At 41.0% G+C, this 26,676-nt stretch overlaps 1 protein-coding gene across 3 annotated transcripts; it reads left to right on the forward strand.

Moving 5' to 3' along the window:
• Positions 1-46: 46 nt before the first annotated feature.
• Positions 47-25,889, forward strand: GINS1 (GINS complex subunit 1). Of its 3 annotated transcripts, none has more exons than XM_045979954.1 (7): positions 47-340; positions 10,170-10,234; positions 13,846-13,944; positions 14,447-14,537; positions 17,825-17,941; positions 20,397-20,471; positions 25,732-25,889. In XM_045979954.1, exons 1-7 carry the CDS (start codon positions 173-175, stop codon positions 25,765-25,767), a joined length of 651 nt encoding a protein of 216 aa, XP_045835910.1. In that variant the 5' UTR covers positions 47-172; the 3' UTR covers positions 25,768-25,889. The 3 variants fall into 3 exon arrangements, with proteins under 3 accessions (XP_045835910.1, XP_045835908.1, XP_045835911.1); XM_045979952.1 differs by lacking the exon at positions 25,732-25,889 and adding an exon at positions 22,967-23,509 and having other exon boundaries at positions 50-340; XM_045979955.1 differs by lacking the exons at positions 47-340; positions 25,732-25,889 and adding exons at positions 4,267-4,463; positions 22,967-23,509.
• The last annotated feature ends 787 nt before the right edge of the window (positions 25,890-26,676 follow it).

Raw genomic sequence — 26,676 nt, forward strand, 5'->3', positions numbered from 1 at the left:
CATTTTGGAGTAGGGCGAAGCTTTGTAGGGCGTCGCTGGCTGATGGGGACTGAGCGACGGGTGGTGCAGGCGAGGGGTCTGGGCTAGGGCGCCGCTGGGGGGAGGGTCGCCTTTGCCGGCGTGCTCGGCGCGGTGAGCAAACACTCGGTCTCGCCCCAGATCAGCGGCCCAAATGTGGGAGGACAACGGCCAGAAAGCACCCAAAGAGCCCGAGCCGCAGAGGAGAGCTGGCTCCTTCCTCTCCCGCCCCAGACTGATGTTTTCGCTCATGCTGGAAACCCAATGTGAACGAATCCCTCGGAAACGTTTCTATAATGTTTATGAGAACAAAAAGCAAAAGGTAACAAGTCACCATTTTCATGATTTATAACTATTTTCCCACAAGATTTTACTTTTTTAAAAATATGCTTTCAGGCAATTTTATTTTTAAGTTTTGGGCAGAACGTATGAAAACTGAACTCATTAAACAATTTACTCCTTAAAGCCTGTATTTGATTTTAGGTTTTTGTAAAGCAATTAGTAGCTGGAGCAGGAGACTCTTGACCAGGTTGGGAGTAGAGATTACTTAAAGAATCTTAAAAAAAAAAAAAGGAAAAAAATCTGTTTCAAAGATAAATTTACACTTGTGAAACCCAAGTTAGGAACTAATTCAACTCATAAAGAAAAGAGTAGTTTCACAAATTTAGTTTTACAGCTTTGGCATTCTTTAATATTTCTTAGAAAGGATCTACAACCAAGAGATTTGCTTACTTATCACAAAGTGAACTTTCATTCAACATTCAAAATTTCAACATTTCTGTTAGTTGAAAACTATTGGCAACTGATAATTTAAGATCAATTAGAAATCCCTTTAGAAATTAGTAGCTCCTTCTGGGGCACCTGGGTGGCCAGCTCAGTGGGTTAAAGCCTTTGCATTCATCTCAGGTCAAGATCCCAGGGTCCTGAGATCAAGCCCCACATTGGGCTCTCTGATCAGCGGGGAGCCTGCTTCCCCCTCGATCTCTGCCTGCCTCCCTGCCTACTTGTGATCTCTCTCTGCCAAAGATTTTTAAAAAAAGAAATTAGTAGCTCCTTCTATTAGCTTTGTAATAATACTTAAATTGTGAAAGAATTTCATTAACTGTGTTATAAAAATATCCCAACCAGCATTCATATTTGTGTGGATATCACCAAATACTCTTAGAATTTAAATTGTGAATTCTTTAAACTGTTATACTAGCACATACTGGGATTAGGAATCCAGAAACTGAATTAAAAAAGAAAAAAATTTTTTTTGACCCTATCACTCACAAAATCCTCTTTAATAGGAAAAAGGGGGGAAAAAAAAAAGGGAGGGCTGTTGAGAAGAGAAATGTGAGAGTTATTGAGTCTGGCTGGCATTAGGCCTTGCCCATACAGTCCTCAACTCTTGGTCCTGTAGGGGCCAAGGGCCAGGCTGCTCCAAGGTGGGCCACTTTGGTTTGAAGATTATTTTGAGCTAAAGGCAATCTAGAGCCTATAGACTTCCTCCCTGTGGAAGAAACTTTTTGCCCCTCCCTTGACTATATAGAAGAATCTAAATTGGGGGTCTTTCCCAGAATAATTTATTACCAGAAATAAATTTTATCTGAGTGACCCATCTATATGGCAAGGCAAGCATCTAATTACCAAACATTTGCACTTCTTATTGCCCTGTAACTTACATTCTTTCCCTTCAAAGTCCCAGACCCCTACCTGATTCTCCTTAGTTCAGGATAACATACAGATACCTTATTTTGCCTGACTATCTGGAATTTCCATGTCAGTGTGGATTCCCTGTGCGTAGGAAACTAAATTTGGTTTTCTCCTGTTAGTCTATTTCGTATCAATCTGATTCTTAGTACAGCTAGAAGATCCTCGAGGGGAACAGGAAATTCTTGCTTCTTGATATCCCACATTGACTTTCCATATGGTCTTTACATACCGTCCTACGCTGGTGACAGCCACATTTGTATCTTGCACCCCTTCCTTGAACTCCAGGCTCCTCTATCTCATGGTTTACTCATCCACTCTGATATCCTGTAGGCATCTAAAGTTATTATGTTCAAAGCTGAGCTCCCAACTCTTTTCCCATCCCAAACTCCATGTGTGACCTTCCTCACCTCAGGAATGGCAACATTATACTTTTATTTCCTTGGGTCAGAACCCTGGGATCATCCTTGAATCCTCCCTTCTTATGTCTATCTGTATTACCACTCCTTTCAAAATCTATCCAGGATGCAACCATTTCTCACTACCTCCTCCATCCACACTCGGGCCCAAGCTGCCATCCTCTCTCACTTGGATTATTTTACTAGTGTAAGTGGTCTCCTACCTCCACTTTTGCCAACTTTTGTCTACTTAACTAAGCTGTCAGAAAGTTCTTTTTAAAGATGTAGGTCCAGTCCTGTCACTTGTTTGCTTGAAATAACTGTATGGTTTCCCATCTCACTAAAGATAAAACAGAAAGCTTGTGAAAGGGCCTCCAGCCCTCACTCTGATCTCAGCCACCAAGGGCTTCCCCCCTACTCTGCTCCAGTGTCACTGCCTCCTTGCTGAGGCTGGGGCCTCAAGGAGAGGTGTGGGTGGCATGTGTGTGAGTCATCCATCCCCCTCCTTGGGGCCTTTGCACTTGCATTCCTCCTGCTGCTCATTCTCTGCCCATTCTATGGCCCCATCTCCACATGGGTTATTCACTCCCCATGCAGATCTGTGCTTCCTCTGAACACTAAGAAAACCCTCAGGTCCTCTCATCATCACTCTGTTTACCTGACTTGGCTTATTCTCCTTAGCATTTTTGACTAATATATTTATCATAGGTAATCTGTATTCCACATTGGGACATAGACTCTGACAACTAGGACTTTGTTCATTACTTTATCTTCAGTGTCTAGAACAATGCACAGAATATAGTAGGCACTTCATAAATATTTGCTGAAGGAGTAATGAATCACCACAATCCTTCAGGAGTGTGTACTGTTGCCCCCATTGTACAGGTGAGGAAATGAATCTCAGGCCTAGGATCTGAAATTAAAAAGGTTTATGACAAAGGAAGGTTGTGGAGACTGGCGATTGTTGAAATACAGTCCTGTAGCACCGACCACTATGGATCTGTGTTTTTAATAAAACTTAGCTAAATTATCCCTGACTGTAGAGCTGAAAAGGAAATGTCAATTAGCTTAAAGATTCAAAGGCTTTGTAGGCCATTCCCATGCTCATTCTTCAGATTACATATCTGTTGTATCTTTATTTGCAAAAGAGGAACATAGTTTCTAGGGTTAGCTAGAATGAATACAGTAATATTGCCTTTTTAAAAAAGTTTTGCTTTTTAAAAGGTAGCCAAATAAAACAAGTTGTCTCTATAGCATTAATTTTCACCTCTGATTCTATATGGTTATGAAAATTTCCATAATCATGTAGGTAAGATTATGGCTGTGTGAATTGATGTTAATCTGGGTATTTTCCCCCTTTGTAGGCTTCCTGATTAAAACTATTTTCCAAATGTTTTTAAATGACTCCTTTAAAATCAAAGGTGATTTTGTGGGGTTCAAAGCTTAAATACAAAGTCTGTCACTTTAGAAGCTGAGTAAACTTGGTAGGTTATCTATTCAGTTGTTGGGGCACCTGGCTGATTCACTCCTTAGAACCTGCAACTCTTGACCTCAGGGTACTGAATTCAACCCCCAAGTTGGCTATGGAGCCAAATTTAAATATATATATATAGCTTTCTAATCAGTACCAAGGGTCTTAAAAGCTACGTTAGGGTTAATCATGAGAATTAAGTTACATATGTCACACTCCCTACCACAAAGGAGATACCCAATAAAAGTTGGTTTCCCTTTTGAGCAAACAAAAGCCCACACTGCAAAACGAAAACAGAATGTTGCTTCATTGCATTAATGCACACCAAGTTACCGAGCATTCCTTCTCAACCTCAAAATAGAACCCCGTTGAACCTAAACGAAAATGAATCGACCAAATTTTAAAAAAAGAAGTTGAGAGATACGTATATATCGGGAGCTGAGCTTCAAAAGAGAGCCTTTGCTCAGCTTACAGGCTGGAACCCATGCCTGCTGACTCTCGCAGCTGCACGGGTTTCCCTAGGGAAGGATGCGCCCACGAACCCCCCCTCGGCTTTCACCTATGTTATAGTGCGACTGCGCAGCGGAGGCAACTGTCCCTTGGCCGCCGCCGTAGGCCACGAGGCCCAGGAACGCGTTTCTATTGGCTGGGCGTGTTTGGCGCCAAAGAGTGAAACGGAGGCGGAGGCTTGCGCCCGCCGCGGTGAGGCTGAAAACCATCCGATCCCCAGAGCGGTGTACGTGAACCCGGGGACCGTTTGGCGTGAGACCCGGCGGTTGACGCGGCCTCGGGACCGGGGCGCGGACGATATGTTCTGCGAAAAGGCCATGGAGCTGGTCCGCGAGCTGCATCGCGCGCCGGAAGGGCAGCTGCCCGCCTTCAATGTGAGGGATGACGGGGTCAACCGGGCTGGTCTGGCTGAAGGCGCGGGGTCTGGGAGCGCGGCGGGCGGGCGACCATGTGGGTCTAACCTGCGTCTCCTCCGAGCGTGGGCTTTCTCACCGTGTCAGCTCCAAAGTAGGGGACAAAAATTCTGGCACACAGGAAAACGAAACATAGCAGGAAAAAGAGCTTTCGTGTCTATATTACGCAGCGATTCGGTGAATTTCCTGAGCATATTTCTTCAGTGTTTCCTACATACAGCGTTACTGCTGGTTCCTTTGCTTGACCAAGCGTTTCTTGGCTGCCCGGTAACTACCCAGCGTCTGTTGAACGCTAAGGCAGAAGGCAGGCCTGTAGAGCCAGGCCGGGATTCGGGCTCCGTGGTGTGAGGTTGGAGCAGTACTTGGGCTGTCTCTGGCTGTCCGCTTCTTCTGCAAAAACGAGAAGGAGCATAAAATAGGACTCAGTTCTTCCTGTAGTTGAACCTACAGCAAGTGGGATATATATGTGTAGGTCCTCTGGACGGTGCCTGACACACAAGGAGCAGCGAAGTGACTGTTTGCTCTTAATTTTCCGTGTTACAACAAGACCCCAGCTCTGACACCTAGGACAGGATGGTCTGGTTTGTTCCCTTATCTCTGGTTTCCTTACACCTCCGCAATTTGAGGATTTTTATGAGCCTGACCCCATAGCCCCCTACCTCTCTCTCCCTATCTAGCCCTACCTGTCCTTTACTCACTACTATTTATTACCATTATTACCATTCTTAATTTTCTGTTACTACCCCCAAAAGAACGCTAAGCATGTGGCCTGTGTTATCTGTTGTTCTCGTAAGAACGCTTTGAGATTTAAACCATCTCTTCTAGCCATGTATACAGAGGCTTAGGGAGATTAAGTATCTCTTTTTTTTTTTTTTTTTAAAGATTATTTATTTATTTGACAGAGAGAGATCACAAGTAGATAGAGAGGCAGGCAGAGAGAGAGAGGGAAGCAGGCTCCCTGCCGAGCAGAGAGCCCGACACGGGACTCGATCCCAGGACCCCGAGATCATGACCTGAGCCGAAGGCAGCGGCTTAACCCACTGAGCCACCCAGGCGCCCCAGGGAGATTAAGTATCTTGACTAAGAAGTGAAACTAGGATTTAAACCCTGGCGATCTGGCTTCAGACCTGCACTGTAAGTTCTATACTTGACTACTTTGCCTAGCATAGAGCAGCCGCTGTGCGGATGCCAGGGCATGTTCTGCTGGGAGAGGGGTAAAAAAAGGAGTATTAGAATGCAGTGTGAGGGCACAGGAGAGGCATACACAGGAGCGGCATACACAGGAGCATATGGAGAAATGTTGGTATGAACTGGGGTAGAGGAGGGGGCATTTGGGCCACACCTGGAAGGATGAGGTCCCTACTCCAAGAAGGAAATAGGCATTGCCGCTGAAGGATACAGCCTTGCAGAGACTAATGGTCACATAGGAAGGGAGGGACTAATGTGTGTGCAGAAGTTACATAGGTGGGTTCGAGACCTAGGAGAATTGGGTATTAATGTATAAGGCATTTGGAAGCTGGTAAAGGATTATAAACAAGGCAGTGATAGGGCAATTTTTTATGTATTGAGGGTAATGATGGCAGCACTACATGGAACGCACTGGAGAACAGTGGCAGGGAGATGGTTATGGGTGGTTATGATCACTCCTTAAAAAAAAAAATCCTTAAAAAAAAAAAAAAAGAAATTATAGATCAAGTTCAGGGATTTGTCCAAACTTACAGCATATCGGAGTAGAGCCTCACCTTGAACACAGGTTTCCTAAATTCCTGTCTTAAACCTCTTCAAACATAAGAAAATATATGATTGTTGTTCCTTCAGGACAGTTACTTCATTTAAAAAGTTAGGAGACAATGATGGGATGTTCAGCAGAGATGCTGGAATGCCAAGGGGTGCAGGCTCTAAAATAGGACTCCACACTGCATTCAGAAAACTAGGCGTATGAGGAGACAAGCCCAAAGAGACGCTTGTTCAACAGGAACTGGCCACAACAGCCTTGCGACTGGCTCTGCAGACCTTGAGTCCATCCAGCAACCTGTTTCACTCAAATTTTAAGTTACCACTTTTTGGGGGGGGGGGGGCGCCGCGGTCCAGGGAAGGAACTTAAAATTTACAAAGTCACTCTTTTTTCTAGGTCTTAGTTTGGCAAGGCACCTTTTGCAGCTTTTGCTGCACGTGCACCTTCTCCTGACAAACCCACCTGCTAGCCAAATTATTCAGCAGCCTGGAAGACTCAGCCTGAGAAGGCTGGCCACTCTTTGACACAGCCAAGCAGGGACAGGCCAGTCCATCTGATTGATCTGAGGGCTGATAGGCCCGTGGCCAACAGGACCTTTCAAGACTCATTCCTCCCAGGAAGATGGTAGTCAGTAGGTCTAGAGCAGGACTCTGCCTTATTCATTCCAGGATCTCTCAAGGTTAGGTGCTGTATTCAGCAAATTGAAATAATTGTCCACTTTCTATATGCAGAACTGGTAATAGTTTAATTGAGTTTTTAGGAAAATTATCTTGGGCTCCCAGCCTGAGGTGGGAATACAAAATAGTGCAATTTTTACTATAGATAAATCTAAATCTGAAAGCATGTATGTATTTTTATTTATTTAAGATTTTATTCATTTATTTGAGAGAGAACACAAGCAGAGGGTAGGGGCAGAGGGAAAGGGAGAGAGAGAAGCAGATTCCCCATTGAACAGGGAGCCCCACCTAGGGCTCGATCTCAGTATCCTGGAATCATGATCTTAGCCAAAGGCAGACATTTAACCAACTGATCCACCTAGAGGTCCCAGCATGCGTGTATTTTTTTTAAGACTTTATTAATTTGAGAGAGATAAAATACAAGCAGGGAGCAGGGCAGAGGGTAAGGAAGAAGCAGACTCCCTCCTGAGTGGGGAGCCCAATGTGGGACTCAGTCCCAACACTCCAGGGTCATGACCTGAGCTGACGGCAGATGCTTAACTGACTGAACCACCCAGATGCCCCACATGTGTGTATTTTTATAAAATTTCACACGTCTTTTTTTTTTTTTTTTAAGATTTTATTTATTTATTTGATAGAGATCACAAGTAGGCAGAGAGGCAGGCCGATGGAGAGCGGGGGGAAGCAGGCTCCCCGCCTAGCAGAGAGCCCTATGCCGGGCTCCATCCCAGTACCCTGAGACCCCAAGCTGAAGGCAGAGGCTTAACCCACTGAGCCACCCAGGTGCCCCTCACACATATCTTTTGTATGCCTGTAGATCTATTAATCATACAGGAGTTTCAGCTATTTCTTAAAATATTATTTGCTGATAAAAGGAATATTGAACTGAATTCTAATAGATCAGACTTTTCCATGACCTCTTTTTAACTACTTGAGGAAAGGGAAGATAGAAATCACGCTTACTTTTTTTTATTGGGAATTATATATTTTCTTATGTTTGAAGAAGATTACGTTCTTTTTTTTTTTTTTAAGATTTTTATTTATTTGACAGATCACAAGTAGGCAGAGAGAAAGGGGAGGAAGCAGGCTCCCTGCTGAGCAGAGAGCCCGATGCAGGGCTCGATCCCAGGACCCTGGGATCATGACCTGAGCCAAAGGCAGTGGCTTAACCAACTGAGCCACCCAGGCCGTCCCGAGGATTAAGTTCTTAATTTTGCACTTGTACCAATAGTCCCAAAATGTTTTTGCTACATTTTGGTCTTAAAAATAGTTGGGTCACTTATCTTCGGATTGCTGACAGACCTACTATATAATATTTATGAATTTTAGAATTTTAATAATTTTATTCTTCCAAAGCAAAATTTTTTAGAAGTTTGCCCCAAGGTGGATAGTAGAGAAACTCCTTTGGTCCTTCTCTTGTTGGAAACCAAAAGTGTTCTTTTTTTCTGGTAATCTTTTTTTTTAAGATGTTATTATTTAGGGGTGCCTGGGTGGCTCAGTGGGTTAAGCCTCTGCCTTCAGCTCAGGTCATGATCCCAGGGTCCTGGGATCAAGGCTCACATCCGGTTCTCTGCTCAGTGGGCAGCCTGCTTCTCCCTTTCTCTCTGCCTACTTGTGATCTCTCTCTCTCTCAAATAAATAAATAAAATCTTTCAGGGGCACCTGGGTGGTTCAGTGGGTTAAGCCTCTGCCTTCAGCTCAGGTCATGATCTCAGGGTCCTGGGATCGAGCTCCACCTCGGGCTCTCTGCTCAGCAGAGAGCCTGCTTCCCCCTCTCTCTCTGCCTGCTTCTCTTGTCTACTTGTGGTCTCTCTGTCAAATAAATAAATAAAATCTTAAAAAATAAAATCTTTAAAAAATAATATTTTATTATTTATTTGAGAAAGAGAGTACACAAGCAGGGGGAGGGGCAGAAGGAGAGAGAGAAGCAGACTCCCCACTGAGCAAGGAGCCCAATGCGGGACTCAATCCCTGGACCCTGGGATCGTGACCTGAGCAGAAGGCATTATTATTACCCTTGTAGTAATTTTTTAAGATCTGTTTTCATTATTTATTTACTTATTTTTGTCATGCCTTAGCACTTTTTACAAATGTATACATCCTTATAATCAGTGCCACAGTCAAGATTTCTGTCACCCCAATGGTTCCCTTTTCCCTTTTGTAGCTACGTACTGCCTGCAGCTGTGGGCAACCACTGATAGACTTTCCATGGCTACAGATACTTGTCTTTTTTGGTGGGAGGAGATGTCTGGATTCAGTGTGCTAGGAGTCACATACTTTTTCTGTAAAGGGCCAGCAGGGATCATACAGTATGTACTCCTTGGTATCTGACTACTTTTGCTTACTACAGTGTATTTGAGAGGTTCCTTAATCAATTATGTTGATTGCATAAGTTGTCGGTAATTCATTCCTTTTTATTGCCTTTTTTCTCTATTTCTTATTGTGGTAGAATATATATACAACATAAAATCTGCCATTTTCACCAATTTTTTTTTTCATTTTCACCAATTTTAAGTGTACATCAGTGCCATCAATTACATTCACATCATTGTACAACCATCACCCCTCTGTCCAAAACTTTTTCATCAGCTGAGACAAACACTCTGTAACCATTAAGCAATAGTTCCCCATTTCCCTCTTCCCTTAGCCCCTAGTAACCTCTAATCTAATCCCTAGGAATTTGCCGATTATTTTAGATATTTCAGGTAAGTGGAACCATACAATATTTAACATTTTATGTCTGACTTATTTCACTTAGGATAATGTTCCCAAAGTTCAGTGCATGTAGTACTACATTCCTTTTTATGTCCAAATAATATTCCATTGAATAGATATACCATATTTGATTTATTAGTTCATCAGTTGATAGATATTTAGGTGTTTTTACTTTGGGGCTGCTGTAAATAATGCTGCTCTGAACATTTATGTACAAAGTTTTTGAATGAACATGTTTTCAAGTTTCTTGAGTATATACCTAAGAGTGGAATTGTTAGATAATATGATAATTCTATGTTAAACTTTTTAAGGAACCATCAGAATGTTTTTCATAGGACTGCATCATTTTATATTCCTATCTACAATGTATGAGTGTTCCAATTTCTCCTTATCCTCACCAACACTTGTTATATCCATTCCCATAGGTATTGCTTTTTGATAAGATATCAAAATCAAAGATAAACAGAGTAGATCAAACATTGCTATAGACTTGGTGGAGGAATTAATAGATGTGTATCAATATCATTTTATATATTCTAGGAGGATGGACTCAGGCAAGTTCTGGAGGAGATGAAAGCTTTATATGAACAAAACCAGTCTGATGTGTAAGTTTTGACGGATAGATGTCTTTTGTAAGAGTTTCTATTTATTTGAGAACACAAGCAGGGGGAAGGAGGAGAGGGAGAGGGAGAAGCAGGCTTCTCACTGAGCTGCAGCAGCCCGATATGGGGCTCAGTCCCAGGACCTCAAGATTATGACCTGAGCCGGGGTGGGAGGTTGGGGGAACAGGTGGTGGGTAATAGGGAGGGCACGTTTTGCATGGAGCACTGGGTGTTGTGCAAAAACAATGAATACTGTTACGCTGAAAAAAATAAAATGGAAAAAAAAAAAAAAAAAGATTATGACCTGAGCCAAAGGCAGACACCCAACCAACTGAGCCACCCACGCACCCCTGATGAGATTGGTATTTTAAAACAACTTTAAAAATATGATACTGAAATAAGATAATGTTCCATCAGTTTTTAGATATGATTTTTTTTTAATTCTCTGTGAGTCTGATCATACTGTAGTTATACAGGACTGAGGGGATTTGTGTTAATCACCCTAAATTTATGGGGATTCAAGTAGTGTGTGGTACATAGTAGATGCTCAGTAAATATTTATTTGAATCATATGACTTACAGGGTATTAGAGTGAATCTAAAAGAGATGAGACAGCAGCAAAAAAAAAAAAAATTCTAACAAAATGAAATCTATAGTTTCCACTGCTCATTTTCACTAATAGCTGCCTTGGTGCCTTAAAGGGATTAAGAGGCAATTTGTAAACTTAATAGGGGCTGCAGTGATTTCCAGCAGCTTTAGCAAAGTTTGCCTAGAACCAGTGCTATAGAAGGCTACAGTCTGGTGTATGAAAGGGCTCTGGGTTTAGAGAACATTTAGAGCTGAGCATGGTGGTGGCACAGTGGAGCATTTGGGCTATGTGACAAACTTCATAGGTTCTTGAGACTTGGTGAAGAGTAAGATACAAGGAGTACCAGCTCTGGGATCAGAGGTGAGTTATCCAGATCTCAACCTAGAGAGATGTCTGTCTGCGACCTGACATTTCATTTTTGGCCTTATTTGGTACAGTGTTTTGATCAGTTACTTGGGCATAGAAATCAGTAACATGCTGGTAAGATCTGTGGAGCACATGAACAATGGGAGCATTTCCCAACTGTGTTGTTTAAGGAGAGATACAGAAAAATCTTCACAGGTGGAATGAAGGAAAGAACCATAGCAGGTTTACAATAAGTGTAAGGCAGATATAAAGTCCTGAACTCAAGTTCTCAAGCACTTTGTTCATTCATTAATTCATGCAACAAATATGTATTAAATAATTATGTGCTGATAAGTGGATCTGGTATTTCAGCTGTAAACAACACAGCAAAGATGTCTGTCCCCATAGCCCTCACAGTCTAATAATGCAGAAGATAGATAATAAATACAGATTCGCCGAATTGGGTACATGCCACGAAGGAAAACAACAGAGTTCTGGGAGAGAGAATAATTAATTAAAGGCAGACTTAGATTGAAGAATCAGGGAAGTTCTCTCCAAGGAAGAAACCTTTGAGCTGAGATCTAAAGGAGAAGCCAGTTTCAGTGAGGCAGTGATTGTGGGCAGAGAGTGTCCTAGGTGGAGGGGGCAGTATATGCAAAGGCCCTGAGTTGTGAAGGAGGGTGGGGTGCTCAGGACAGTGATAGTTAAAGAAGGCCAGTGTGGCTGAAGCTTAGCAAGCAGGCAAAGGGTAACACAAGATGAGAATTTTAAGCATGTGGGACTGATGGTGGCATGGTTATGTTTTAAAAGATCACCATAGCTACTCTGTGGACAGTAGACAAGGAGACCAAGAGAAGAGGAAGGCATGCCGGCCATCCAGGTGACAGCAGAGGTGACCTGGACTAAGTAGAAAGTGAACAGGTTAAAGACATATTTCTTTTTTTTTTTTTTTTTTATATTTTATTTATTCGACAGAGAGAAATCACAGCTAGGCAGAGAGGCAGGCAGAGAGAGAGGAGGAAGCAGGCTCCCCGCAGAGCAGAGAGCCCGATGTGGGGCTCGATCCCAGGACCCTGGGATCATCACCTGAGCCGAAGGCAGAGGCTTTAACCCATTGAGCCACCCAGGCGCCCCAAGACATATTTCTTTAGGAGGTGGCCTAACAGGCCTTAGTCCAGTAAGGGAATGATTTTCCTGTATTTGTTATATTTGTACCATTTGCAGATTTGTGATCCAAAATTATGTGCCCCACCCTCCTAGTTTCTTTCTTGGTGGGGTGTAGGGGACAGTCACTATTATTAGTTTCTGTTAAAATTTTTTGTCAGAAGTCTATTCCTTTTACTTTCTAAAAGTAAATTTTTTTAGGAAGTCCTTATGTACTTAATAAAATACTCTGGTATTAGCTTGGGCATATTTTATTTGTACTGTTTCTTTATAATCCAGAGCACACTGTAAACAATGTGGAGAACGAATCTGACTTTCAGAGAGTGACAGAAATGTACAGAGCAGATGTAGAAGACGTGATAGGACGGGAACATAGATATCTCCCTCTATTTTCAGGGCCTGGAACAGGCACTGCTGGAAGGAATCCCTTTTTGTATCTATCCAGTTCCTTTTATTTTTTTTTTTATTTTTTTTTTTAAAGATCTTATTTATTTACTTGACAGAAAGAGATCACAAGTAGGCAGAGAGGCAGGCAGAGAGAGAGAGAGGGAAGCAGGCCCCCCGTTGAGCAGAGAGCCCGATGCGGGACTCGATCCCAGGACCCTGAGATCATGACCCGAGCCGAAGGCAGCGGCTTACCCCACTGAGCCACCCAGGCTTTTATTCATTTATTTATTTATTCATTTATTTATTTTAAGATTTTATTTATTTATTTCACAGACAGAGATCACAAGAAGGCAGAGAGGCAGGCAGGCAGGTGGGGAAGCAGGCTCCCCGCTGAGCAGAGAGCCCGATGTGGGGCTCGATCCCAGGACCCTGAGATCATGACCTGAGCCGAAGGCAGAGGCTTTAAGCCACTGAGCCATCCAGGCACCCCCCCATACATCTGGTTTTTAAATATGATATTTATCAAATATTTAAGGAGATGTACATTTTGTAGGGTAAAACCAAAATTTTTCCCTCTCTGTGTGAACAACACTGCAATATAGGATACATACATGTTGACTATCAATAAATATTTGTGGGATAATTGAAGGACCATTTTTACTACCATTTTAACTCACTTTATTGCAAAGATTTGGAAAAACCATTAAAAGAGTAGTCCTATTTAAAATAAAAACATTATATAAGATCATAATCTTGTGAACCATGATGTTAGGTTTATCTCTTACTCCAGCATGGTAAAAGAATTCTAAAAAGTGAGTAAACACAATGTATGTCTTTTGAAAATAATGAAGATTAATCAGTGTTCAAAAATACAAAATACCAAATGGTTAAATGAAATGCTGATAACATGATTTTAGGTAAATTAGTTTACTTTTGGTTTTTGGCTTTTTTATTTTTTAGCATACCAATAAAAGCTCTTATGTGGAGGCAGGTACTATTTGTTTAGATTAACCGCTAATTATAAATAGATAAAAACAAACATGGAGGTCAGTTGTTAGTTAGCTTTGAAAATTTTCCTTATGCTGAAATATGTATATTTGTTCTTTTCTTTTTTAAATGTTCTTACCAGGAATGAAGTAAAGTCGGGTGGACGAAGTGACTTGATACCAACCATCAAGTTTCGACACTGTTCTTTGTTAAGAAATCGACGCTGTGCTGTAGCATACCTGTAAGTTTCTCAGTTTTTGCGTGTGGTGCAGGGAATAATGGAGGGCTTTCCATGTGGTTTCCTAATTAACCATTTCAAATAGATAACAGACATTCTTAGATTTGTTTTTCCTGTATAAGTATTCTAAATACTTTTCTTTCTTCCATTAAATTTTTTCTTTGTGAAAAATTGCAGTATTCATAAAACTAGGGAGAATAATACTATGAACCCACATGGAGATATCATATAGGTTTAACAGTTTTTAACATTTTCCCATATTTGCTTCATCTTGTTTTATTTGCCTGTATTAAACTGTTGTAGAAACTGATGGGCTTTTACCACTGAATACTCTTAAGAAATAAGGACCTTTGGGGCCTTTTCTCCCATGATCATAGCACCATTCTCAAACCTAGAGAAACAAAGAACTCTTCACTGTACCCATCTAGTCCATATTTATGTCTCCCTGTCATCCCCAAGGTATCTTTTTATAGTCATGCGATCTCGTACCTTCTTTCTGTCCTAGGTATGACCGATTGCTTCGGATCAGAGCACTGAGGTGGGAGTATGGCAGCGTCCTGCCCAATGCCTTACGATTTCACATGTCTGCTGAAGAAGTAAGCTAGTACTGCGTTCACGTTTCTGAATCTGGGAAATGCTGGTTGTGGCATTGTTCCATAATAGTATTTGTATAGTAGAGTATAGCATAATATTGTTCTGTAATGATATTTCTCTTTAAAATCTGTTTTTCAGCAGTTTTTGGTCTATATTTATTTAGTGCATACTATGATGAGAATGATAGGAGTAATTCTAAATGCTATGTGGAAACCTCTCTGATCAACAAGATTAAGGGTCCCATTATGTTACTTACTAGTGATCCATTTATAGGATCAAAGGACTGGCATCATTATTTAGGGATTTTCCATAAAGAGAGAAATTGTGTGTGTGTACTTTCTTATTCAACATGAATACCTGTAACAAAGCTCTTCATTTGTCACATCACTAAGGCCCAGAGCTTGCCCAATATTTAAGGACACAGGATTAGAGTCAAGTAAACTTGGGTTCAGAATGTTATTTCTGCCACTGTCTAATCTTTGGTAAGTGACTTGAGTTCTCTCTACGTCTAAATGCCCTCATTTACACAATGAGGGTGGTAGTACTTACCTATTATAGGCTTGTAGTGACTTCTGACACTATTAGAATTAGACCAAACTTCACCAGCCACAGGTTTGGGGGTTCCCAGGGCTTCCTTCCTTTCTGACTAACTGGCTACAAATTTGAGGGGTTCTGCTATCTCCTTAGGTTTAGAGCTTTGAATATCTTGTTTCCAGTCAAACTTCCAGAGAGGACAGTGGAGATAGAGATGGAACTCAGTCACATGGATGGTGTTTTAAACAATGGTGCCTGTGTGATAAAACCCCAGTAAAAATTCTGGACACCAAAGCTTGTGTGGGCCTCCCCAGTTGAGAGTACTTTGTGTGTATTGTTACATATTGTGCCAGGAGGGCAGTGTATCATGATTCCATAGGGAAAGGACACTAGAAGGTTCATGTTTGTTTACTGTCAGGGAGCAAGAATGTCCTGTCCCCTTAATCTCCTTTTACCCATTATAAGAATTGAATTGATATGAGCTAGATTTTTTTTTTTTTTAAGATTTTGTTGATTATTCATAGAGAGAGAGGGCATGCACAAGCCAGAGGAGAGGCAGCGGGAGAGAGAGACAATCTCAAGCAGACTTTGTGCTGAGCACAGAGCCCAATGTGGGGCTTGATCCCACAACCCTGAGATCATGACCTGAGCCAAAGTCAAGAGTGGGGCACTTAACTGACTGACCCACCCAGGTGTTCCAACATGAGACAGATAAACAGGAAAAAATCAAATTTCATACATACAGGGAATCCATACAGACATGGAAATTCCACAAGCAGGCAAAATGAGGTATGTGTCTTTTCTGTTGTTGTTAAGTAAGCTCTGTGCCCAACATGGGGCTTGAACTCAAGACTCTGAGATCTACAGGATCAAGAGTCATATGTTCTACCAGTGGAACCAGCCAGGAGCCTCAAGGGTTAAGGGTTTAGGACTTCAAAGGGAAAGAATGTAATCCTCCAGAAGAACAGAAAAGAGCAAATGTTTGGTAAACAGATGTTTGTGGGGGTGGGGGAGTAGGGGGGTGGAGGAACACCCACAGAAACAATGAGACAAAGAGAGGCTTTGTTATCAAACCAGCTTTGCTAGGTCCCTCCCTGTCTACCCTACCTTGTTCACAGAATAATGTGGTTATCTATGGTGGGAGCTGTCTTCCTGGACCAGATACTTAATCTAAATTTTTTAAGGCAGTTCTAAGAGAGGCAAAGAGCTTTTCCTTTTTCTTTTTAAAGGTTTTTATTTATTTATTATTTGACACAGAGAGAGACAACAAGAGAGGGAACACAAGCAGGCGGAGTAGGGGAGAGAGAAGAAGGCTTCCTGCTGAGCAGGGAGCCTGATGCAGGCCTCTATCTCAGGACCCCAGGATCACGACCTGAACCAAAGGCAGATGCTTAATGACTAAGCAACTCAGGCACCCCAAAGAGCTTTTCCTGACTTTCTCTTCTGTTCTCTTAAGCTATATGTCCTCATACCAGTTCTACACTGTTGTAATTATTATAACTTTATTGTAAGTCTTGAGTAAGTATTACCATCTTGTTCTTTTTCAGGTGTGTCAACTATTTTTGGCCTTTTGCATTTCCATGTAAATTTTAGACTCAATTTGTCAGGTTCTATTTCTTTCTTTCTTTTTTTTTTTTTTTTTTAAGATTTTATTTATTCATTTGACAGAGATCACATGTAGTCAGAGAGGCAGGCAGAGAGAGAGAGGAAGAAGCAGGCTCCCTGTGGAGCAGAAAGCCCGATGCAGGGCTCGATCCCAGGACTCCGGGATCACGAGCCCAAGGCACAGGCTTTAACCCACTAAGCCACCCAAGCACCCCTGTTTTTTTTTTTTTTGTTTTTTTTTGTTTTTTTTTTTTTTGAAATTTTGGTTGAAATTGAATTGAATCTATAGGTGAGTTAATAAAATACTGAATCATGTATGTGGTAATCACTGCATATATTTAGGTCTTTTTAAATATCTCTCAACAATGAAATAAATAATAGATTTACTGAGACATAACTTATATAACATAAAGTTTACCCTTTTAAAATACACAACTTGGGGTTTTTTGTATATTCAGAGTATCTGTTATCACCATCTTATTGCAGAACATTTTCTTCACCCCCAAAAGAAACTCTGTATCCATTATCAGTTACTCTACATTGTCTCCTGTCTTCCCAGCTCCTAGAGGTTACAAATCTACTTTCTATATAGGTTTATGTATTGTGGATTTTTCATTTAAGTGGAATCATGCAGTAAGTGTGTAGCCTTTTGTGCCTTTCACTTAGCATGTTTTTAAGGTTCATCCATGTGCTAATATGTACCAGAACTTCATTCTGAGGTATGGCTGAATAATATTCTATTATATGGATATACATATCTTATTCACTCATCAGTTGATGGACACTTGGGTGTTTTTCTCAGCAGGGTTTTAATGGTTTCCAGAAAAACTATCAATGCAGGGTTTAGAGAGATCAGAGTTCTGAAATGGAATTTTTCTCATGATTCTGTATCTGGTCAAATGTTTCTTCGGTCTATGATTAAGTATGCTAGAATGTAACTTCTGTGAGCATAGAGATTTTCACTTTGTTAAATGATCCATCCTAAATCCCCAGACCGGTACCTGGTTCATAGCAGGCAATTAGTAATACTTGTAGTTTAAATGAATGAATGGTCAGTAGTGATCTATGTGGGAAAATGTGCTATTTATGAAAGGATAAATATACAATTTCTGCAAGTTTTTTTTCTTATAACTTTGTCAAATATTTACAGATGGAGTGGTTCAATCGTTATAAAAAATCCCTTGCTACCTATATGAGGTCACTGGGAGGAGATGAAGGTTTGGACATCACACAGGATATGAAACCTCCAAAAAGCCTATATATCGAGGTAAGTATACCTTTTAAGATGGATTTTTCTTGGTGTGGCTCAGTCGGTAGAGCATGATGCTCTTCATCTTGAATTTGAGCCCTATGATGGGTGTAGAGATTAGTTAAAAGTAAAATCTTAAAAAAAAAACCCACTAAGATAAAATAGATTTTTCTTCAATGCATAGATTATGCTGATTTGTCTAATAATAGGGAGTATATGAATATATATTAACTTGTGTTAAAAAAGAAACATGTAGGGGCACCTGAGTGGCTCAGTGGGTTAAAGCCTCTGCCTTCGGCTCGGGTCATGATCCCAGGGTCCTGGGATTGAGCCCCGCATCGGGCTCTCTGCTCAGCGGGGAGCCTGCTTCTCCCCCTCTCTCTGCCTGCCTCTCTGCCTACTTGTGATCTCTGTCTGTCACATCAATAAATAAATAAAATCTTAAAAAAAAAAAAAGAAAGAAACATGTATCCAAACCAAAAATGTTACCTCTAGGGGGATGGTGGCAATAGGATAGAATAGCTAAAATTTTCTGAATGTACATATTTTAACAGTGTTAACTTTGGAACGATATACATACTTTATATAATATTTAAAAAATTAAAGTGGAAGACCAACCCACAGATTTTGAAAGCAGAATGAAACATATGAACCTATGTTTTAAGTTGGTAGATTAGTCGAACAAGAATTATTTTAAATTACTTTAAAGGCAAATAGCTTCTAAAACCAGTAGGTGAAAAGTTAATGGAGATGATGATGAGGTTTATGGATGGGTACAAGTAACACCTAGACCCACTGATCAGTCGTAATATCCAAAAAGGAATAATCAGACATTTTATGCTTCATGAGGTCTTGCAAGAGGAAGTGTGTAACACCATTTGCCAGAAAATCAAAACTGATCTGATCAAGCCTCTAGATAAAACTTCAGTTTATAGGAAATTCAGGGACTGAGGAACATGTTAAGTGACCCCATAGGGACCCACAACAAAATCTAGTTTGTGGGAAACTGGTTACCAAAGTACCCACTTTCTTTATCAGTAGATTGCCAAGAGGAAGGGGGAAAAGGGGAAAAACTGTATAGATTAAAAGATGTGGAGACATGTCAGAAATGTGTCACGTGTAGCTCTTGTTGGATTCTGATGTAACATGGCAGCCTTAAAGAAAACAGTGATGAAACAGATGGGGGAATGTGGAGTGGATACTAACTGGGAATTTCATGATAGTAAAAATGATTAATAAGATATGATAACAGTATTGAGATTATGTTTCTTGAAAAAATATCTTACACCTAAAACATATAACACCAACTGAAATTAAATAAAAACTTAAGAAAAAGAAATTAATTGAAACCAAAAGCTGATTCTTTGTGAACAAGAATAAAATTGATAAACCTCTAAAAAATTAAATAAATAGAATCTCATTTTTTAGAAATAGATACTTAAATATTTACGGATGAAAGGGTATGTAGGATTTGGTTCAAAATAATCCAGAAGTAGGTGAGGAAGCAAGATTGGCCGCATGTTGATAATTGTTGAAGCCAGTTGATGGAGTTTCATTGTATTAGTCTTTTTACTTCTGGATATTTGAGATTTTCCATAATATAAGTCTATTTTTAAAGAAGCAAAAACGTGGTGTGGCAGGGGAAGAGATTCTTTTTAAATGGTATTTTTTGAACTAAGCAAAATACCTTTGGAAGTCATGTTAAGATTTCAGAGGGATCATAGGGCATGAAATTATCTAGGAAAAGTAGAAGACGGAACTTGCTGGTGGGGTTGGCTTCACTCATACCAATGTGAGACCTCAGGAGCACCAACTCCTGTCCTGGGTTCTCATGGAAGAGGAAAACTGAGAGCTGCGGTTTCTTGGTAATTTTCTTGGCAGTTACAGAAGTGGTTATCAAAAGGCTGCCTCACCCCGCCTACCTCCTGACAAAGAACCTCTCTTGATTCTTCTGATCTGAGTCTGCCCCTCTTCTTTCATGGTGTACTTCTACATATTTCTGGGAAACAAATTGAATATTGAAGAAGATTGGAAGAATCCCTTTAAAACAAATTGTAGAGACTTACCTATGTTCTTTTCTCAGATACTGATATTTCATGGAAGAATCTGTTAAGAGGCAAGTTGGAGTCAATAAAACATTCTCTTTTCGTTGTAGATAGGTATTTTGATTTTTCAGGATTTGCAGAGGGAACACAATATGTGATATTGTCTTCCCTCACCAGCTCCCTAGGTTTCTTTGCTGTCGGCATGGACATACACATACATGTAGAGATCCTGCCATTCTCCCTATCCCAGCAGGACATTTGGCTTGTCAGTAAGGAGTCCTAGGCCCAGGTACACAGAGAAGAAACAGAGACAGAAAACCTAGTATTTGTACTGGGTGGGTATTTTTATAACCCCTATTTACTTTATGGTCACTATATATTAAGAATAATTTAGATAAAACAAAAGGTTTTTGTGTTTTTTTTTTCAGGTACGGTGTCTAAAAGACTATGGAGAATTTGAAGTTGATGATGGTACTTCAGTCCTGTTAAAAAAAAATAGCCAGGTATTTCTCATGTTGAGATACTTTAAAACCTATGAGAGTGTTGAATGATGCAAATGTTAGAATCAGTAGCAAAGTAAATGTTGCCTTGTGATGAGCATGTGTATCATAAACATTATGCTTAGTATAAGACACACTGTTTTGTCTGTTTTCTAAATATAAAGACTTGAATATGTCAAGAAAAGGTTAATTTACTAGGTTATTGATTGTATTTAACACTAAGCATGTTACTGGGAAATTATCACAGTGGGCCTTTTTCTGGGTAAGTGGACTTATTCTTATTAAGGGCTTATTAAATTGTTGGATTTAACAGCTCTCTTTGAATTTATTAAAAAGGTGCTAAGTGCTCGGGGCACCTGGGTGGCTCAGTGGGTTAAAGCCTCTGCCTTCGGCTCAGGTCATGATCCCAGGGTCCTGGGATCGAGCCCCACTTCAGGCTCCCTGCTCAGCGGGGAGCCTGCTTCCTCCTTGCTCTCTGCCTGTTTCTCTGCCTACTTGTTATCTCTGCCTGTCAAATAAATTAAAAAAATCTTTGGGGGAATAATAAAAGGTGCTAACTGCTCATTTTCAGCTTGTAGGTCACCTTTCAAATTCTAGTTCTTGGCAAAGAAATAGTGATATCGATCAAAAATTTCTTTTTCTTTATTTTATTTTATTTTAAGATTTTATTTATTTATTTGACAGAGAGAGAACAAGTAGGCAGACAAGCAGGAAGAGAGAGAGGGGGGAAGCAGGCTCTCCGCCAAGCAGAGAGCTCCATGCGGGGCTTGATCCCAGGATGCTGAGATCATGACCTGAGCCGAGGGCAGAAGCTTAACCCACTGAGCCACCCAGGTGCCCCTAAAGAGATTATTCAAGGGAACCTAAAACCTTTGATTCTTAGAGCAAAAATTTCCCTCCCAAGTATCCTCTGGGAAGTAGATAGAATGAATAGAAAGCAGATGGTGAAGAAGTGCTCTCAGCAAAATCTGTATTTCTGGAAGACCTAGCAGGAAGTTGTGGTTCATAAGAACAAAGCTATCCTCATAAAGCAAGATAGGAGAAAACTTCATCTCAAACACTGTCATCCTGTGTTTGAATTTCTCTCTCAAGCTCTTTGGCTTATCTCTCCACCAGAGTGCCCAGGTGGGGCTGGGTCAGGTGGAAACCAGCTGAGCCCACCCGAACCCTTCCTGCTCCAGGGCAGGACAGTTGTCACTCTCTGTAGACCGTGCAGAAGCCTTCCCCTTGATATGTTTTAACTTGTCTCAGTATTGCCCACACTCAATTATAAAAATAGAGGACAATTTTATATGTCTTTTACTTATTATCTATTTATCTACTTCTAAAATATCTGACCACATCTAAAACCAGTTTTCTATAGAATTTGGTGTAGATCATCCACATAATATAAAACATTAATAGGAAAACAATTTTTTGCCATAGATTTCTTTATACTTGTCCATATAGCAAGCATGTTTATGTGTCCAGAAATCAGAAACCCCTCCCACTTTGTAGGAGGAATTGGAATAACTTAAACGAACAACTAAATATATTTTCCCTTTATGTTTCACATTCTTAAGGCATTTAAAAAATCCATTTAACAAATTAGACAGCAGGGTGTCTTCCTGACTGGTCAGGAGGTAAATCCCTGTCTCAGGTCCCACAATAGGCCTGTGAGCTGGTGAGGAAGGCCCATAGGCCCATGGAACCACATGGTTCCCTGAACTATTGTGATACTCCCTCATGCTACAGTTATTTTCTAAGATTATTTGCTCTGAACTTCCTAATGTAGGGTTTTGGGTTTTTACCCAAGAATGTCTATCTTTTCTTTGAGACTTCTTTGAGCATCTGTGAGATTGGAAAGTTTTCTGCCTTGCTGCCTGCACTTTCCCACCCCAGACTTCAGTAAACGCTCCCATTTTAAGCCCCTATGTTTTGAGGGAATCAGACAGGGAGAATCTTTTCGGCCTCAGAACGAGAGCGGTTTTCTCTTGGAAGGACACGGAGTATGAGCCTTAGCTGGGTACCAGTGTCTTTACACGCAGTGTGTGAACAGCACCCACCCTGCAGATTACAGATACTTCTAGTCCTTGAAAAATACAGAAGGATAGAGGCTACTGTAGTTAGGACGAGAATAAATGTTCAGGCTCAATACTAGAGAAGCTTAATTGAGAAGAAGCTCCTTTCAACAAGCTGTTGTCCCCTTGTGGTCCACTGGTGCAGAATCCCACACTGGGGTTTTCTGTGCTTAAATCCCAAAATGCAGACAGCAAAATTCCTGCTGGAATGCAGAAGTCTTCAGTTAAGTTTAACTGAAGCAAACTATAAATTTATTTATAAAAATCAGAATTCAGTAGAGTTTAAAGTGGCTTCAATTTCATTTGACTAAAACTTACATTTAGCTACTCAGCTGCTTGAAAAATAGGTAATTAATTGTTGCTTTTTAATGATGCAAAATGTGATTTTAAATTCTTTTCCAATTTTTTCTCTTCCTCCCTCCCCTACCTTCCCCTCAGCACTTTTTACCCCGGTGGAAGTGTGAACAGCTGGTTAGACAGGGCATTCTGGAGCATGTGCTGTCCTGACCTTGTGCTGAGGCGCTGCCAGGCTTCTTTGTGGTGTGAGGGGCAGCCACACAACGGAATGTGCTACACATCCCTCTCCAGCCTCACCTCTTTGGTTTTAAAGGTTTACAGAAGTTCTTTAAGATAACCAGGAGTATCTGGTGAAGGAGTGGTTTGCTTTTCTTTTGTACAGGATTCAGCCTCCTTTTTGTAATAAACTGTAAGCTATATCGATAATTACAAGATTCTTGGAGTTACTACAATGTGGTTTTTTGACAAAATTTTTTTAATGAAAGTAAACATTTGTTAACATTTGATTTTCTTTTTCCTCCCTGGTAATGACTTTAGTTTTCCAGTGTACATTTCTAGCCCACGGTATAGCATACTGTCTTATAGTACAAATTCAAGGAAAGTAATACCTTTCCTAAGTGAGAAAACTTTGCAAATTAATATAGTACTCTTTAATATAATAAAATCCTTTTTTGTTGTTGTTGGGGTCATGTGTTACTGTAGTGATAATTTTCACTCCAAAAATGTTATTTAAGTACCAGAACAAAACACTGTGGTTTGTAATGGTGCTTTATAGCAGAACAAGCTATTTTATTCAAATTAATATGCCTTTTAAGGCTATGTAATTTCTCCTTTTCTTTATTTATTCATTCAGAGGGACTTTGTGCTGAGGGAGAGAGAGAGGCAGAGGGAGACAGAGAGAGAGAGAGAGGGAGAAGGAGAGAGAGAACCTTAAGCAGGTTCCACACCCAGTGCAGAGTATGATATGGGGCTGGAACTCTCAACCCTGAGATCCTGATCTGAACAAAAACCAAGAGTCGCACACTTAACCGACTGAGGCAGCCAGCTTCCCCTGTAATTCCTCCTTTTAAATTTTTTTTTTTTTTCTTTTTTTTACAGATAGAGAGAGAGAGAGAGAGAGATTACAAGTAGGCAGAGCAGCAGCCAGAGAGGGGAGGAAGCAGGCTCCCTGTCAAGCCGAGAGCCCGATACAGGGCTCGATCCCAGAGACCCTGAGATCATGACCTGAGCTGAAGGCAGAGGCTTAACCCACTGAGCCACCCAGGCGCCCCTAATTCCTCCTTTTAAAGAGCATTCCCTCAGGGGCTCCTGGCTGGTTCAGTCATGTAAGTTGTTGGTTGTGAGTTGGAGCCCCATGTTGGGTGTAGAGATTAAATTGAAATAAAACTTAAAAGAAAAAAAAAGAGCATTCCCTCATACAAGTTTGTGAACTTTATCATAGCAGGGTAATTGTATTCAGGTGGCTCTGCTTTGTAAGAACTCCAATGCATGACCAGTTTTAAAATTCGTCCTTAAAGGAGATTATGCCAATATGATTTACAAGTACTTTTCAGAAATTATAAAATTTTTGCATAAATACTGGAATCCTCAAAATTAGGTGGTCATTTCAAACAATACTACTTTCAGATGGTCCCTTTTATTTAGAAACTCTGCACCTCTTTGGTTTGATGAAAAGTCATATAGTCTTTGATGAAAAGTCATTCAGCTTATTTAAAAAAAAACCTCTGCCTAAAATATAGTTTTTTTAAAGATTTATTTATTTATTTCAGAGAGTCAATGAGTGTGTGGGGGGAAGAGGTAGAGGGAGAATCCCAAGCAGACTCCCTGCTGAGTGGGAACAATCCTGAGATCATGACCAGAGCCAAAATCAAGAGTCAGACACTTAACTGACTGAGCCACCCAGGCATCCTGGTTTTTTATTATATATTTTTTAAAGATTTTATTTATTTATTTGACAAAGAGAGATCACAAGTAGATAGAGAGGCAGGCAGAGAGAGAGAGAGGGAAGCAGGCTCCCTGCTGAGCAGAGAGCCCGATGCGGGACTCAATCCCAGGACCCCAAGATCATGACCTGAGCCGAAGGCAGCAGCTTAACCCACTGAGCCACCCAGGTGCCCCGCGGTTTTTTAAATTACAAATACACTGCCAGCTTGCAGAGACCTGGGCAAGTGGGTGTTGCCTACTAGCCTTCCTGTCATTTGCTGACATTTCACAAATGCTACTGCGCTATTGCTGTTGGTGTCCCTGTACGCCCTCTTGCTGTAGCTGCCGTTCCTCAGTCTCGGTTTTTTTCTTTTGTTTTTGTTTTTGTTAGATGGGAGAGAGGGGCAGAGGGAGAGAAAGTATCCCAATCCCAAACAAACTCCATGCCCAGTGCAGAGCCCAACTTTGGGGTGGATCTCATGATCCTGAGATCATGACCTGAACTGAAATCAATAGCCAGGGCACCTAACTGACTGAACAACCCAGGTGCTTCTCATCATTTAATTTTTTTATTATCCATTCCATTGCTTCTCAGCCCAATATTATTAGCAATTGAAGATACTGTACTTGCCCTTAGTCTTTCAAGGTAGCTGCTTAGATGGACTCCTTTCACAATAACTAATGTCTTTTTTTTTTTTAAGATTTTATTTATTTATTTGACAGAGATCACAAGTAGCAGAGAGTCAGGCAGAGAGAGAGGGGGAAGCAGGCTTCCGCTGAGCAGAGAGCCTGATGTGGGGCTTGATCCCAGGAGCTGAAGGCAGCGGCTTAATCCACTGAGACACCTAGGCGCCCCAGCTAATGTCTTGAGTCAACAGTTTATCTGTGTCTGGAGGATGTAGTTTGTATGTGAGTTTCAACTACTGAAATTGTATTTGTAAATAAAATATTAGTAGTTTGAAGTTCCATTGTTTTTTCTTTAGGATCAACTACAGAATGTTCTCGTACCTGTGCTTTAGTTCTTGCTGCACCAACAAGAGATTTCACAACGGAAGGCAGTCCTTCTGTGCTGAGAAGTGTATGGCTGCGCAACTTTCCAGAGGGATCTAGAAGTCTATCCAATAAATCAGTTCCAACCACATTTGGGTTCACAGACTTTGGGCATTTCTGTATTGTAACTGTTATAACAGTTTCCCATAGGTGGTCAAAGATGCTCTCTGAAGTCCAGATATTCATGGTGCTGGCAGCCTGCCTGATGTCTAGGCAGTGCTGGGGGGAAAAAAGACCAAAAAGTCACACTTGACCCCACCTCGTCCCCAGCCACCCCACTGCTGTTGAGTTTCTTTTAAATAATCTCTAGATGCATAGGGAGAAGGTAGGTCTCTGCATCTTGTGTTGTTTCTGGTGGTGTGTGTAGTACAAGTGCAGAAGCTGGGTTTCTGGGATACGTGTTTCCAAATCACATGGGCAGGTGAGGACGATGGTCTACCAAATTTTCAGTATATGTAATGTTTAATGATAGTAATTTATCTGGCTATTTGGGAAGGCAGAAAAGAATACTAGATTTTGCCTATTCCCAACAGCAGTTGATCCTGGCTCTTCCCTGCCTGTGAGCTTATGGGGTAGCAACCAGTATCACCACTTGGCAGAGGGGAATGGAAACGGGGTAGGCCAGGAATTCTATGCAGTTTCCCCCTCAGATTCACACTGACTGAAAAGACACATGAAGCTGGTCAGTGAAGTAGAGGGCACCCTCTGTTATCTGACAAACTCTGAATGGCCCAGGCTGGAGAGTGGCCTTTCCCTGCCAGTCCCCTCCATGGCTGCTACAGTAAGCTGAAAGAGGCATTCAAACTTAAAAGTCCAGATAAGCTCATAACCTGTCACTTACTAAATATGCAGTTTCATTTTTACATAGGGGGGATATT

The sequence above is a fragment of the Meles meles genome, chromosome 15, assembly GCF_922984935.1.
Source record: "Meles meles chromosome 15, mMelMel3.1 paternal haplotype, whole genome shotgun sequence".
In the NCBI taxonomy this organism is placed as follows: Eukaryota; Metazoa; Chordata; class Mammalia; order Carnivora; family Mustelidae; genus Meles; species Meles meles.

Bases quoted from the DNA above. Each gene is read 5' to 3' on its own strand.
- GINS1 (XM_045979952.1), top strand. From the start codon at position 173: ATGTGGGAGGACAACGGCCAGAAAGCACCCAAAGAGCCCGAGCCGCAG. The intron at 10,235-13,845 runs GTAAGTTTTGAC...TGTTCTTACCAG, and splicing joins GAACAAAACCAGTCTGATGT to GAATGAAGTAAAGTCGGGTG. The intron at 14,538-17,824 runs GTAAGCTAGTAC...AAATATTTACAG, and splicing joins TTCACATGTCTGCTGAAGAA to ATGGAGTGGTTCAATCGTTA.